Here is a 15646-nt window from a genome sequence, read left to right on the forward strand (position 1 = left end):
GACTTGGTGTGTGCATGTGTGGGTGTACACACGTGTGAAAGCTCACGTCTGTTCACATGTGAAAGCACAGTGCACCTGTGTGCTGGGGGGTGGGGCAGGAACATTAGGGCTGGTTTCTGAAGAACTGACATTTAAGGATTATATTGGGAAGAAAGAGGGACTTCCCTGGTGGTCCAGGGGTTAAGGCTCTGAGCTCCCAGTCCAGGAAACCTGGGTTTGAGCCCTGGTCGGGGAACTAAGATCCCACATGCCTCAACCAAGCCTGCATGCTACAACTGGGGAAGGTTGTATGCCACAACAAAGACTCAGCACAGCCAAAATAAAATAAGTAATAAACTGGAAGAAAGAACAGGAGCTATTCAAGAAGAGGGGCGGAGATGGGCAAAGTCTTGGGCAGAGGGAGGAGGCTTTGGGAAAACCTGAAGAGAGAAACCAAACCAAACCAAGCAGGCTTGCTCAAGGCACAGAAAAGAGCAAAAATGAGATTGGAAAGAAGCAGAGGAAGGACAGGCTCAAAGGAGAGGGGCAGACTGACCTTTCCCTGGAAGCCCTTGAAGGGAAGCCGTGACTGGACCTGGACTGCCTCAAGCTCCCATGGACTGTAAGGCCGAGGCTACAGGACAGAGAAGGGAGAAGGGACATCATCGTGTGACCTTGAGGAACGAAGGCAACTTGGACTTGAGGGATGATGACAGTGGGGCTGAAGAGAAGTAGATGGTGTGTCTGGAAGACTTCTAGAGGACACGTGAGACAGAACTCGGTGTGGGAGAGGGGATGGCACAGATAAGCCTCTGGATTCGGCAGATGGAAGATAAAATACAGACATTTTTAGAGGATGCAAAGTGAAAACTCCAGCCTTCTGGCTCTGACCCACGTGGCCTCGCCATCTCAGAAACGACTGATGTCTTCCTCTATGAAATGAGGAAAACCACGCCACTGACTCGAGAACTGTCCAGAGGTGGCCCATTGCCTGATGCCGAGGCAAGCAGGCTCCAGCGTCCTGGCCTCTTCCCTCGAGACAATCTGTTCCCCCTTTCCCCACATCCAAACCCTCCCTTCTTCTCCTAATTATGCCCCAAGTATCTTTTGAAATTCCAGACATAACATGTGGCCAGACTCAAAAAACTAGAAGAACCCACTGATTATCTCAGTGGAAACCAAGTTCCTTTTCGCCCCTAGGAGTCCATGAACCACTCACCGATTCGTCAGGGGCCCCTGATTCTCAAGGGCCCAGATCTTGCTTTGTGTCATGAAGGTGTTTTTCCTTGGGGAAGGCGTGGGGGTTTGATCAGACAAGAGCCTGCGTATCAACCCACTGCATTTTAGTCAAGAGATACGGATCTGAACAGTTGTTCAGTGAAACAAGACAGCGGCTCTGGAGAGGGGCCGGCAGCCCAAGAGGCCAGCACAGCTCACCTTAAGAGTCATGCTGCCCAGGCACAAGGAACCAGGGGGGTTGGGGGGGCGGTGGGCGTGGGCAGAGGAAGATGGGAGGGCAAAAAGAAGGGCTTTTAGATTAAGCAGAAATCATCAAAGTTCTCAGCACAACAAAGGGACATCTCTGCTGGTCAACTTTCCAGCATCTTCCGTGGATGGTATTGGGTCGACAGCCAGCAGGGAGGCCCCTGCCCCCTGGGGCATCATCCTGACATAGACCCCGCTGGGTGCTAGTCTAGGGCTGGCCATGCTGGTGGCAATCTGCGCTTTCTGGGAGCTGGACATTCGCGATTTCACGTGACCCTGACGACCACCCTGTAAAGACTCCAGGGTGGCTGCCGTTTGCCCAAGCGCCATGTAAGGAAACAGGCACTTTGTTCAACACCTGGGAAGGCCAGCATGAGCGAGCCAGGCGCAGGCACCCCTCTGCCCCTATCTCATTTTATCACCTCCTCCACTGCTCCGACCGGGTTAGCAAAGAACACACGCCACAGGCTTTTCCAAAAATACGGCTGTTTATTGTCTTGGATGCAAATATAGTTTGGGAACTGCATTGTAGTGTTGGATACAGCTGGTGGAACCGTGCTTCTCAACAGTGGAGCATGAACGACCGAGCTCAGGGCGGCGCAGGCCTGAGGGAGCCTGCCGTGAACAATACTCTTCTTGGGTTTTGCTTTTTCTGCCCATGAGGGGTGACTTGTCTCCTGGGTGGGGAGCCCTGACACAGTCACCGGTGAGCACAACAGGGAAAAAACAACGATGAACCATTTACACCGTGAGCTGAAACCCGAGAAAGGAAAAGGTGCTGTTTCAGCTGTGGCATTACACAAGCGAAACAAGTGGTGTGAACAGGTTCAGATAAAGCGGCCCTGGGCGCCGCGGCCCGCCTCCCTCATGAGAAACACAGCCTGGGCTTCGCGGCTCCCCAGCAGAGCCCTGCCTACTTGCAGCTTCAGGATGTTGCCTCAATGGACACGCCACCAGACTTCAGTTTCTCCTGACCCTTTCCCCGACCTCGGCCCTTGAGGGAGGCCCATCTCTATTTTAGAAACCCAGGAGAGAATTCTTCAAAAGAGTGATGCCCAGAGTTGATTCTGGAACCAAAAGTTTGACTGGGGGATGGAGGTCAATTTTGCTACATAATCGTTAAGAAGTTTCACAAAAATAGAATTCCATTGAGTAAACACACACACACAGGCTTGTGCAAGCACATACACGTACACACACACACACACAAAGCCAACAATCAACAGGAAAAGTTCCCTTTTCTTTCTCAAAGGCTGATTTTTCATAAGTCTCAACAGAAAATAGCAGCTCCCCCTGCCGCATGGTGAGCGGGGAAGGCCAAGTCCCTTAGAAGGAAAAGAAAATCCGGCAGGTGATCTGTGTGGAGGCACCCAGGGGGTCGTAAGGCTTCTCTCTGTTCCTGGAGCCCCTCCAACCCCCAAACCTGTCTGCTAGACGGGTTAAGGCCATGGCAACCACCGACATGTATGACATGTTGAAGGTTCAAGCTCCGCCACCCTCCACCCTTGCTCCCCTCTCCTGTCACCTCATGTTCAGATGAGGTGAAAATCCCCTTTTAAGATACGAGGCGCTGGAGCACAGAGCAAAAACCCACAGACCATTGCTGCTCGTGCACCCACATCGGGGCTCCTCGGTTCCCTTTCTGGGCAAGCTCACTACCTGGGAGGCACTTTGCAAAGCTGCTCCAGCGAGCAGTGTTCTAAGCCTGCCCACCAGACGAGATAAAAACCCAAGTGGGGCAGGTCAGCCAGAGCTGGGCCAGGTCCACACTGCGCAAGTGTGAGGGAGGCCCCATGCAGATGGGGCCCCCTGGAACCCCCCACCACCCCAGCTCCACCCTGACAAGCCCTCGTTTAGCTGCACCGTGAAAACCGGTGACCACCTTGACAATAACAGTGAGCCTGCCACTCAGAATTCTTCGAGGCGCGCAGAGGGGAGGCCCAGGCTGAGAGGACACAGGAGCGCTGTCTGGGACCACACCCTCCTGGCGAGGGGGGGTGCCTGTAAGATCACTGCACCCCTTCACCTGAGGCCCTCCTCAAAGGAGTCGGCCCCACCCTGTGGTGCCACGTCCCCCGGAATCGAAGTTTCTCTTTCTACTAGCCGGAGTGAAAGAACCTAGAGAGCGGACCTGTCTGGTTGGGAAGGCGGGGTCGGGTCGCTAGGACAGAGTGGGGGGAGCTGAGTGTACGGGGTCGCCCGTGGCACCCCACCACCCCCTCCCCAAAGAGACCCAGTGCTCATATCAGCACTGACTCCTGATGACAGGACTCTCCCTTGTGCCCTGAAGACCCCAGAAAGCGCCTGCCTGCCGGTTTGGGGACCTCCTCGGTGTGCACGTGGGGTGACCGGTTGATGCGTAACCTGCCTGAGACGGAAGCAGGGACAGGCAGGCCGACCTCAGAAAGCCCCACTCTTTCCCTGCGTTTCCCACTCGTCGTCAAAGGGCAACCAGCGGTAGGAAGGGAGCTGATGGCACAGTAAGATTTCACAGAAACACTTTCAGAGACTGTATGCCAGGCAGGCGTTTTTTTTTCCCTTTCAGATTGATTTTTGTATCCTCCAAAATCATCGTTTTTAAGTCTCTTTTACAGGAGAAGAGATAGGAGGTGGGGTGAAAGGGAGTGTAAACAAATCAGAGCATTCACTGGAGGCAGCTGGCAGAGCAGCCCTGGGGGTCCCCGCACCCCAGCTGGGGACCCCAGGACAAAGGTCAAAGCTAGGGCCACCCCCGCCCCGTCCGGCCAGACTCGGTGGGCAAGACTCCCAAACAAGAAAACTTCCGGAGCAAGAAACAATTGTGTCTGTGTTAAGAAATTCAGCTTTGTGGCCCTATAGCCGTGATACTGGTGAGCACCAAGAAAAACGGATAAGTAAATATCTCAAAACATGCATCGAGTTAACCGTCTGCTGGGACACATCGCATACACACACCCGCACGTGCGCGCACCCACACACAGACACACAGACACACACACGCGCGCCCTTCAATGCCTCATACAACCTAACAGCTTTAAATATTTAAAAAAACAGAATCGTGAACATTAAATCAGCCAAAGGGCAGGAGAGGTAGGCCAAAGAAGCAAGAGGCCAATTTTATATCCCATGGAGCTAAAAAAAAAAAAAGACTCCCAACATGGGGTGGGGAGAAAGCTATTGATCTCAGAGAGGTCGTGGCTGGGCCGAGCTCCACGGCCGCCCACGCAGTGGACAAAGGCACAGGAACGGGGTGCGGCTGAGCGCAGGACCCTCTGCAGCCCCTCGCAGCTGGGAACGTCTCTGATTTTCCTTTGTTTTCCTTTCGAGCCTCGCAGTGCTCTTCCCCCTTGGAGGGAGACCTCGTGTCCACCCGGGGGGAGGCTGGGCTCTCATCCCACCTCCCAGGGGACACGCAGGGCTGGCCCAGCCTGTCTTGTGCCTGCCCCTCAGGAGAGCCATCCGAAGGCCTGTAAACACGTTTTCTGGGGAGGCAGAGGGGGCCGCTGGGGCGCTCCTGACAGGGCCGGCGCACAGATGAGGGGATGGAGGCAGTGGCACGGCTGGCCACCCGGGGAGGATCCCCCTCCATCCTCCATCAGCGGAGGCTGAGGTGGGGCTGCCCCTGGGGCACCTTCCACAGGCCTGCAGGAGCCAGTGGGAGCCTCCTAAAGGATCCGAACTTCAGCGGGCGGCCCGCAGCAGCCCCGCCGCAGCTCTGCCGAGCCCGCAGGACTCCTGGCCTGGCCCTTGCTCGGGCAGGTCTCCATCTCAGGCAGGGAGGACAGAGGTTGAAGGGGAAGCCTGCCGGCCTCTGAACTTCACAGCAGGACGTGAAAAGCACATTCTTTAAATGAGGAGGTAGCCCTGGCTGGGCTTCCTGAGTGTTAGAGAGCATCCTTCTGCCTGGAACTGCTCCCGCAGACATGGCGCAAGGAGGACTGGCCCGGGGCCCCCTCCTCCGAACCCTTCCAGGTGTAACTCCCACCTTCGGAAACAGCCTGCTGCCCCCACAGTCCTCTGCATGGACCAAAGCGGAGTTCAACTCCTGACTGTCTGATCCGGAGCCACCTGGAGACAGCTCCGAGGCAGCCACCTCGGAGCTCTGTGTCGACTGGTCAATTTCTGCCTCCAAACGCAAGACAGGGCAGATGCTGGGGGTGCTGGCGTCTTTGGTCCAGGAACTGGGATGGATGGGCTGGGGCTCCCGGCTGGACAATCCAGGTCAGGGGACCCGGTCGATGGCAGCACCGTGGAGCCTGGTGTTTCACACGCCGCACCCACAGAGCTAGCGGTGTCCATCAAGCACGGCTGTTCCTGGCTTAGAAGCAGGCAGGGTGTGAGGGGGCAGGGCCTGGCTGAGTCCCCGCCACGATTCCCGGGTTGGTGCCATCATGACTGCCGCAACGCCAAGTGGAACCAAATCCACTTGTGAAACAGACCGTAGCACCGCCCGGGGGATCTCCAGGACTGAAGCAGCTCCGCGTCACTGGTGCTTCTATTATCCTCTGGGGCACACACACCCACTGCTTTACACACACGTGCTGTAGGGTCTCCCGGCCCTGCGAAGCCCGAGCTGACATCCACTCTATTAGGTCAGAGTCAGGGGAGGAAGGAGGCCTTCCAACAGCCCAGGGGTGCCAGAGACGCGACAGGAGGGCGCGTCCGACAGCAACTGGGAAGGACCCTCACGCGTCCTAACTTGGGGGAGTGGGTGAGGCCTCCTCCTGCCCGTTGGCTCCCTGCACTGGTGCCATGCCCCCTCCCCCATCCCCCTGACACCCCCCCAGCAGGACAGGACAGGGAGGGGCAGCGTTCCCTCGTTTCCCTTCATCTGGGCTTCTCTGAGGCGAGGGGAGGTCGGTGACTGAGGTCACTGAGTCAGAGTTCACAGCAAGGGGTTCCCAGAGCTGGGCTATTGCTGTTGGCAGGACCCAAACCTGCTTCAGACCTGAGCGCAGCATTCGGAGCGGCTGGGGCCACAGGAGGAGGCTAGGAGGCCCTGAAGTGGGAGAGGTGAGGGGTGCGGCCTCCTCTCCGCGGGCAGGGAAGGGTCTCCTCGGCATCCCATGCGGCCACGTGTCCACTAAGCGCTGCTAGGACTCCCCGGCTCTCTGGCTGATTCTGGTGACAGCCTCTGCTGCCTGCTCGGGGAGCTGGGAAGGGTCTGTCAGGATGGACGTGGTAGTGCTCAGGTGCCGGAGGGTGTTCAGCACGGCTGCAAGACAGAAGGGGGAGCCTGCAGGTGCGGCCTGGGGGAACCAGCTCCGAGCCCCCGAGAGACAGAACACGCAGTTACACGTGTACACCCCAAGGGGCGATCCTTTGGGGCCCCCCAAAGCAGGAGAGGCGTGAACCCCAGGGGAGCCTCTCTGCTGAGGTCTGGACACACACCTCTGCCTTTAAGATGATGCCCAATCCTATCTGCCACCCTGCAGGAGAGTGGAGCACACCCTAAGCCGTTCCTGCTTGTCCCTGTGACCTGAATACACAGCTTTGATCCTTATTAGAACTGAACATGAAAGTGTATCTGAAAACAAACTGATACAAGGCCAGGGGAAGAGTAAGTGCTCAAAAAACACAAGCTGGATCTGATCATCAGCCGGACACACGGAGACGGCAGAAGGCCGAGGCAAGGCGCTGCACCCCCTCACCCTGCAGGGCCTCACCCTCCTGCCCCAGGTGCGTGAAGACCAACTACGGCGGAGCCTGGGTTTTCTGCAGCCGCTTCCATGGCTAACACCCCCATGCAGCCCCCACTTACTTGGCCTGAGGATGGGCAGGGAGCAGTGCTCGTCCAGCCAGGACAGCGCCGTCCGGTGCAGCTCGTCCAGGCTGCTGGTGGACACCACGCCCTTGAAAGACTCGAACAGCGGCTTGATGATGACGCTGAACTGCACGGTGCTCAGGTTAAAGAAACCATAAGCAAGCACAGAGAGCGCGGAGTCCAGTCACAGGCGTGCTGGTGACCGACACCCCTCGGGACTGGCAAGGTGTTGTGCACAGCTGGGGAGGGGGATGGAGGGGTGGGGAGAGATGGCCCTAACCGTTCCTGCGCTCAGGCTGTGACCTCGGTCCCCACTCTCAGCCTGATGCCGAGGAACCTGCCACTGACCACAGAGGTTCTGACTTGTCCCAGCTCCACTCAGGGACCAGAGCAAAGGGGGGCTGGAGCTGGCGTCGGTCGTCTCTTCCTGTAGAGCCCGCCCAGGAGCGCACACGTGGATTCCCCCACCCTCGCAGCCCTCCTCCCTGTGAACCCTTCCTCAGCCTGTCATTCCTATGGGCGGGGGTGCGGCGGCCAACCCTGCATGTGTGCCCACTGTGCGTGCACCCGGGCACAGCGGAGGCTGGGTGGAGACTGACAGGGCCAGAGCCGCTCCCTGTAAGGGCCCTGCTGCCATCTGGAAGGCCAAGCACTGGGAGGCCTGGGCCCCAGGGACAGAGCCCAGCATTCAGGCATCCCTACCTCGTTAACAGCTGTCAAGGGCATGTGGTACAAACCCAGAGAACAGCCTGGAGGGAACCAGCTTCAAATCCAGGCTCTGTCACCCAGTAGTTCTGTGAGCCCCCGTTTCAGGTGGCAAGACAGAGCTGATGCTGGGACGTGCCAGAGCAGATCCCACCTCCTGGCTCCCACCAGCGGCTCCAGCCTCCTCTTCCCTTCTCAAGGACTCGGCAGTGCAGAGCAGGCCTGTTCCGTGTCCCCGGGAAGCCCTCAGCCAGTACACTCACCAAGGACAGCCCCCTCCAACACTACAGGCCTGGCCAGGGCCCTGTCTCTCTTGAGACAGAAACTAGCATTACCTGTCTTGACAAACTCAATGACAACCATTTAGAGAGCCTCTTTCTAAAGGAACTGAAGGGTCAGTGTCTGCTGTTTCAGGTCACGGGTTGTGGGCATGCGGGGGGAACGAGCAGAAAAAACTCAAAGATACGATCCAGAACTTCCAATTCTGCAGAGTCCGGCTTTTCACATATTCGTCAAACATGTCTCGCATGTGATCAAACTGGCGCCGGGTGACGGGGACGCCCGTGGCAGGGAGCAGCTGCTGGCAGGAGCTGAAACGACAGCAGCAGTCAGGGGAGCTTGGCGGGGGTGGGGGTCCAGCAGGCAGGCCCAAGAGAGCGAGGGGAGGAGAGGAGGTGGTGGAGGACAGAAGCTGCCTCTACCAGCCCCCGCCTCCTCCCAGCCTCACAGGATGGTGGCGTTGAGCTCCTCGATCTCCTCTCGCAGCCGCCGGGCCTCCTCCTGCATCTGACTGCGCTCCTGCTGCAGCTTGGTGATGTACTCCACGGTCTTCTGCAGCGTGATGGCGTGGCTGGTCTGCGAGGGGGCCGGGTCAGGGCGTGCAGCACACCAGGCGCCCCCACGTGCCGGGCCTGTCGGTCCCCGTCCTGCCCGCCCTCTCCCCAACCCCCACAGCCACTCACCAGCTTGGTGTTGTTGGAGATTAAGCTGTTCAGGGTGTCAAAGCCCATCTTGATGTTGAAGCGCCTCTTCTGCTCAGCTGAGATGTGCTTCATCTGCCGGTTCTGCTGGGGAACTGGCCCGTCACTGCGCCACAGGGGCCCCTCCCCATCCCCACCCGCTGCTCAGATTCTCTATAGAGAGGGATGTGGAAGGAGGGGGTGACAGGGAGCTCAGAGGCTCCAGGAGGAGACAAGAGGGGACAAGATGGGGCTAGAGAACCATCCCTACAGAACAGAGCACAGCGAGGGCCTGGCGCTGCAGATCCGGCCCTTCCCGGCTACCCCCACACCTCAGACCCGGTTGTGACAGCTGCCACCCCTGCTCCACAGAGCTTGGGGCCACTGTCACCACAGGGCTAGGGGCAGGTGGGGCGGGGAGGAGCCAACATGCTCAAAGGCAAAGCAGTGAATGTCCCCATTTCAGGTGTGGGACACCTGTCAGGTCCATGGGCCTTCCCAGCATGTCTCCAGTAGGGACATAGCTGTCCCCATGGCCCCTGGGTATGCTCCTCCCTGCTTCCCAGCCTTCCGAGGGAATCAAGACCCAAGAGGTACCTTTAAAACAGCCACGTTTTTGGGATCTGCAGGCAATTTCCCTGAGCAGTTGTTCTGGGGGGACTGAGGACTAGGGCTCTGCTCGGACGCGCATGGAGAGGCCTGTCCTGAGTTCGGGCAGTCCCGACCTGGGAAGAGCAGAGATTCCCCTTAGAGACCAGGCTGTGCCAGCCACCTGGGGACTCAACCACAAAGGGAAACACATTCTCAACCTCCCAGGGTAGCCCAGAGCAAAAACTAGGCGAATCCTTGAAAGCATCTCAGGGCGGGTGCAGCGAGGCGGTCCTGCCAGGTGCAGCGGTCACAGGTCTGGGAGAGGAGAGAAGCCCACCTCCCAGGGCACCAGGGGCCCCTCTGCGTCTGCAAGGCTCTGGTGCTCACCCTGGGTGGCAAGTTCTTAAGCTATCTGTTCTTTGAACTCTACGTGTGTGTTTTCTTATACTGCTTTCAATTTTACCCACCCCAGAAATCTTTTAATTAGGAAAACAAATGAGCTCTTGTACCCACAAATAACTCAGTGGAGGAAGCCTGTGGCCCCGGCTCAGGAGCTGCCCCCAGGAAACCCCTCCCAGCCCTGCTCACAGCACTGACGCGCGGATGCCTGAGGCTCTGTCCTCTTGACACTGCTCTCCTCCCTACCCTGCTCTCAAGCCTCCAGCATGGCTCTGACCTCTGGGGATCCGCCTCAGTGGACAAGGCGATGTTTTCCTGAGCCCCCACGTGGCGTTTCAGGGCCCAACCCATAGCCAGTCCGTGTCTGTATTTTCTCAGACAAGGATCCTCACATTCTTTAAAACCTGTCCTCGGATGAGTCCCTGTCTGACCCCTGAAAGCAGAGAGCTAGCTCCCTGCTCACCATGTTCTCTCCACTTCAGAAAGATGCTTCTGCAGAGGGCTCTGGGAGCCGCCACCCTGGTCTTCTCTAAGACAGGAAGACACTCTGGTCTCCCTCCCCGAGGTGGCATCTGGCTCCACCCCTCCCCAACGCCCCCCGCCCACCCCCACCAGCAGCAGAGTCTTGGGAACATCATTTCCCAGACCTCTCAGACCTCACTGGGCAACATCAGTCCTACCCCGGCCGTCTCACCAAGCGAAGTCCAAGCCAGGGAGGAAGGAAGGGGGCTCCTGAGGTATGCTGCCAGCACACAGGCCAGGGACAACCAGCCCAACCCAGACAGGCTGGGGGCGCCCGCGGCCACAGCAACCACAGGTTTGCGGTTTCTGAAAACTGCCAATGAGGACCGCTCAGTCCCTTTTGTGGATCAGGACTGGCAGCTCAGAGCGATCTCTTTTTTTTTATTTTTAAAAATCTTTTTTGGCATGGCATGTGGGATCTTAGTTCTCCGACCAGGGATCAAACCTGCACTCTCTGCAGTGGCAGCACGGTCTCGACCCCCGGACCAACAGGGATGACCCCAACAGTGCGAAGCCCTTCTGAAGGAGGCTGAGCGGTGTCCCCGTGCGCACAAGAGCTGCCGGCACCACAAGGTGCCGGCGGCTCTCTCTCATTGATCCTGCGCTTAGCCTAGGCCACCAGCAGCTTCGGATCCCTCACCGCCCGGCCTGGCAGCCCAGGCTCCACCCGGGTACCCTTAGCAGCCTCCCTGGTCCAGGAGCAGGGCCCCTACTCCACTCACGTGGTCCCAAGCGGTCCAAGCGGAGAGCTGAGTCACTGGCACCCACGGCAGGGACCTGGGCAATGCCCCCGTGCAGGGGGCCCTGCTCACCCTTCACCAGGGAGTCGGGCACCGTGCTGGTAGGGAAGAGCCGGGACACGGGGGCATGCTGGCTACCAGGGCCGGGGCCGAGGTCCGTCACCAGGATGCCGCTGGGGAACTCTGTGACTCCAGGAGCCTAATGGGACACAGAGGAGGGAGGCTACCCCTGAGCACAGCTAGGCCAGGTGAGGGCCACCTGAGGTCATAAGATGTTGAAGGCCTGTCCCGGCCACTCACCCTGGTGAGGGCAGCAGGCGTGAGGACCACGCTGGACTGGGACACGGTGGAAGCCAGCATCCCTTCTCTCTTCAGAGGGCCTGACGTCATGATCACTGCCTGCGGCTGGCCTGGGAAGGCAGCTGCCGGAACAAGGGGAGGTGAGGGCGGAGGCCCAGCTGTGCACCTGCTCCTGACACGGGTAATGAACCTGGGCCAGCCAGGCTGCATGGGGGCTGGGGGGGGGCCTCAGGAGCAGCACACGAGCCCTCTGCTGCCACTGAGACGTCGCCCCCTCACTGTAGGGCATGGAGAGACCATGCTAGATTTTTACAACTTCTCCTTGGTGGGGACAGATTACAGACCCAGGCAAGAGATGACCAGGGCCATGTTTTTTCCCACACTGGGTTGAGACTGGAAGAACACCACAGAATAGAAAACAGACTCGATCTACACACATCATCTTTCACAACCCTTCTGCTTCCAAGATCACGACGTGTGTGTGTCACAAGTTTGCCAGCCTTGGGGACAGGAAATGTCCTGGGGAGGGGGGGGGGTGGGTCACACTTGCCTTCCCCCCACCTAACTCACCTGGGGTGAGGCAAGCGTTCTTCAACACCACGGACACTGGCTCGGGTTTGGGAGCAGGCACTATTTTGGGGGGCTGCTTGTGCCTCCCCCCAGGCAAGGAGACGGGCTTGGGATGCACAAAAGTCATACGGGGTTGGGGAGGCCCGACGGTTGGTGGCCGGGTGACAGGAGACAGCGCCAGGCCATAGGGGGAGCCGGAGGGGGGTGGATAGCGCGTGGTGATAATGAGGCCCTGGCTCTGGCTGAAGGTGGTGGCAGAGGCGTCATGGGTGAGGGTGGCGGAGGCCGTGTGGGTGATGACGGAGGGCGACTTGCCAACTTCGGCAAACTTCTGGGGCTGCAGGAAGGCGGAGGGAGTTGGGGGGTTCAGGGCAGTGGCGGGAGGGGGCCCTAATGGCAAGACGGGGGAAGGAGGTGGCGGGGCGGGGCTGGGCGAGAGCAAAGGCACAGTAAACACGGGCAGGAAAGGCTGGGGGCCGCTCAGGGGCGGTGCTGAGGGACCCAGGTCTGCGGGCTGGATGAAGGGGTCCCCAGGCTGGGGCGGGTGTTCACAGCCCTGCCCACTCGTGGGGTCCAGGGCAGAGGCTGCGGGGGGTGCGATGAAGCTGTCGGGGAGGCTTGCAGTGGGGAGAGCGGTAGGGAGAGCGGTGGTTTGCAGGATGCTCTCCTGAGGAAGGAAGAGAAGAAGTGAGCAACGAATGCTGAAGTCACACAGCTCGCCACCACCCTCCAGCACGACACGCCACGGAGCCCAACACGTACACCGTGCGTCTGGGACACAGCCCCGGGCAGAAGGGACAGAGGCAACGTCCCCCAGGCCCGGGACTCCTAATCTGGGGGAGATGGAGCTGGGTCTTCCCAGGTGCCGGCAGGGGTCTTGTTTCCTTTGGGGACTTGTGATAACACAGGGCTCAGACACAGTGACTGTCTGCACACACTTGGCTCACAGCCTGGGGATATCCTGTTTCTGGAGTCCGGCGGGGTCCCCCCAAAGTCCCTGCTATCTTCTGTTACAGAGCAGGGGCAGCCTGGCTCACAGCTGCTCAGGAGGCTCCCCCAGGACACTGTCTCGTATCAACTTCTAAGAAGGTCACGTCTTCCTAAAAGGGAAACGCTATAAGGAATCAATTGTTCTGGTCTCGGTCACTATAGAATAAGCTCTTCCCCGAGCCAGATGGGAGAAGCAGGGGCCACGGCACACTAACTAGATACTAACTGAGAGCCTCTTAAGGGCAGCAAGCCGTGCCTCCTTCAGCTCAGCGGCCCCAGCTCCTGGTAGCCAACTTGTGCTGAGCGCATAGCAAAAAGGAAAAGAAATACAAGGAACTTCTTAGCAACCATATTTTTCTTTGCTATCTCACTGGTCCTTTCTTTTTTTAAAAAAAATTTATTTATTTTTAATTGAAAGATAATTTCACTGGTCCTTTCTTAACTGGTCAAGACAAAGCTCACCACACACAGGTTATCTGGGGCCTTAGTGGGGAGCATACATTTACTGAGAGCGTCTCCCACCTTGTGGACACCTATGGATGCTCTCTAGGAGGGCTAGAATAACTTCTCTACACATCATATGTGAGTCCAGCGCACTTTGCTGCAGAGGTCTGATGACTGGGAGCCCGGTGCCCTTTCCCTTTCGCCAAGTTCTCTCTACCTGAGCAGGTGGGCTGTTGGGATCTGGGGCAGGCGTTGAGGCGGGTGCAGGCAGCATGGAGCCAAAAATGGAGCGGCTGGAAGAGAAAAGGTCTGAAAGACAACATCGGGGGCCTGTGAGCTCTGTGTCTGTCATTTCACTGAATTAAGATCCAAACAAACTGGGCACTGAACCCCCCTTTACCCAGAGGAATGCCATGGCAGAGGGCACCCCTCCACCCCCACTGAGGTCACTCTGCTGAAACAGGCCCTCTGATTGGAGCTGTACATGCTGGCAACCAGGGTGGGCTCTGAAACACCACCAGGCCTTGGTGGCACCTGCGTTTAATGATGGCGGGAGCTCGAGGATCATTTCTAACTGCAGGGAACCGCAAGGCGGCAGCTGTGTTGCCAGCGCCCCCTGCTGCCTAGAGGGAGAACTGCTTACAGTCAAGGCCAAACCTGGGGCTCTGGGACCCACAGGGTGAGAAGCACTGCAGGCCTTGCAGCTACCACCCAAAACAAAGCAACCTTTGGACGAATTCTAAGACCGATCCCTGGCCCATTCTAACAGTTCCCCTCTATAAAAGGGAAGCCCGGTCCACTCTGTCCTGGGCAAAGGGAGACGCAAGCTCTTTCTCTGCCCCAAGTCCTCACCCTGGAAGGGCTCAAAGGTGTCCATGAAGTCCAGGTTGGGCTGCAAAGGAATCAGCCCAGGTTGAATCATGTCTGCATTTCCCAGGTGTGCTGTTAGAATAAAAAAGGAGACAGAGGGATTGTCTGGCCTTCTCAGTCCATGCTGTGGGAATGTATCAGGGGCCCAGGTTGGATCTTCCGGGCCCTACTTGCATTCTCCTGGGAACAGGAGGAAGGTAGGCCACTGGCTAGGATTTCTCCGGGGGGTTCATGGGCATTCTCCACCCTCAGAGGGTGGGGAAGAAAGTGAGTTTGCAGGGGAAAGGTAAACTGAGTATCAGACGCTCTGCTGTGAACAGCTCTGCAGAGACCCCTCAGTGCTGACTTCAGTCCATGGGCTCCTCCTGGAGGGTTAACTGGCTGGCTGCAAGCTCCCAGGTGAGAGGCCAAATGACTGGAGTGCAAATGATTTTCTCGAGAGTGAGTCTCAGCCCTGTCACTAGCCCTAGGCCCATGTCCTCAGGTGAGGGGACAGGATCAGAAATGTGAAGCTCATTCAGACCAAACCCCCCACTGTTCCCTGGCAGCAGCACCATGGGCCCAATGGGGACCCCATACAGCAAGGAGGTCGGCCATGCCTTCTCCTCAGAGCTCCCCCCAAACAAGCGACAGAGGCTCAGGGATGGCCCCAAAACAGAGCCTGCCCTGGGGACTCCTCCTGGGGTGGAGATGGCACCCTTTTCAGTCAAGGGTCTGGGGGCGGGTTACCTATTTCACGGGGGTTGGGCCAGGCCACGGGCGGGTGGGAGGAGAGTGTGGAGAAGAGGGTGTCGCTGAACTCCGACATGAGCATGTCCGTGTCCAGCAGCGTGTCCTCCTCCATGGGGACTGGCGTCTTCCAGCCATCCCGGTGCTTGTGCCAGTAAAGCATGTCATCGTCCTACCACCAACGGGGGAAGGAAAAGCCAAACGGGCACCGGTGACTCGCGAGTTCTCAGTCAAGTCACAGTGGGGAGACACGTGGCCCAGTTTCTCAGAGCAGCAAGGGCTGCCAGGTAAGAGACGAGGCCAGGGTACGGGGACCTGCAGAGAACTGGCTTCTTTCCTTTATGTCCCTCTTCTGGCCCCAGGGAGAGTCCATGTCCCCACCACCTTCTACTGCGGTGCTGGGCCAGCCACGTCACTGCTGTTTCTTGTGAAGGGGCAGGTCCCATGAGGGTCCTCGTGGCCCCCACACTCGCTCACCTGGGCCAGGCTGGAAAGGTCCTCATCCTTGTGCTGCTGGAGCTGCAGAAAAAGGGGAGAGGGACAAGGTGGTCCCCCAAGGCCCAGAGGGGGGACAAGGCCCTCAGCCTCTCCTCCCCGGAAGAAGATCACTTTCAGAAGCA

General features: G+C 58.4%; 1 protein-coding gene across 2 annotated transcripts in view; it reads right to left on the reverse strand.

Moving 5' to 3' along the window:
* Positions 1-1933: 1933 nt before the first annotated feature.
* MLXIP (MLX interacting protein) overlaps positions 1934-15646 on the reverse strand; it is a 57924-nt gene continuing 44211 nt past the window's right edge. The window contains exons 5-17 of one of the 2 annotated variants that reach the window (XM_069557790.1): positions 15504-15545; positions 15027-15198; positions 14280-14369; positions 13645-13736; positions 11994-12660; positions 11424-11545; positions 11106-11322; positions 9469-9596; positions 8875-8976; positions 8640-8767; positions 8379-8502; positions 7205-7334; positions 1934-6658 (exon numbers count right to left, since the gene is read on the reverse strand). In XM_069557790.1, the coding sequence (XP_069413891.1) occupies positions 6537-6658; positions 7205-7334; positions 8379-8502; positions 8640-8767; positions 8875-8976; positions 9469-9596; positions 11106-11322; positions 11424-11545; positions 11994-12660; positions 13645-13736; positions 14280-14369; positions 15027-15198; positions 15504-15545 (2136 nt within the window). In that variant the 3' untranslated portion in view covers positions 1934-6536. Of the gene's footprint in view, positions 6659-7204; positions 7335-8378; positions 8503-8639; positions 8768-8874; positions 8980-9468; positions 9597-11105; positions 11323-11423; positions 11546-11993; positions 12661-13644; positions 13737-14279; positions 14370-15026; positions 15199-15503; positions 15546-15646 lie in introns of both variants that reach the window. The other variant, XM_069557789.1, reaches the window with a different exon arrangement.

This window comes from Ovis canadensis, chromosome 17 (genome assembly GCF_042477335.2).
Source record: "Ovis canadensis isolate MfBH-ARS-UI-01 breed Bighorn chromosome 17, ARS-UI_OviCan_v2, whole genome shotgun sequence".
NCBI classification, from domain to species: Eukaryota; Metazoa; Chordata; class Mammalia; order Artiodactyla; family Bovidae; genus Ovis; species Ovis canadensis.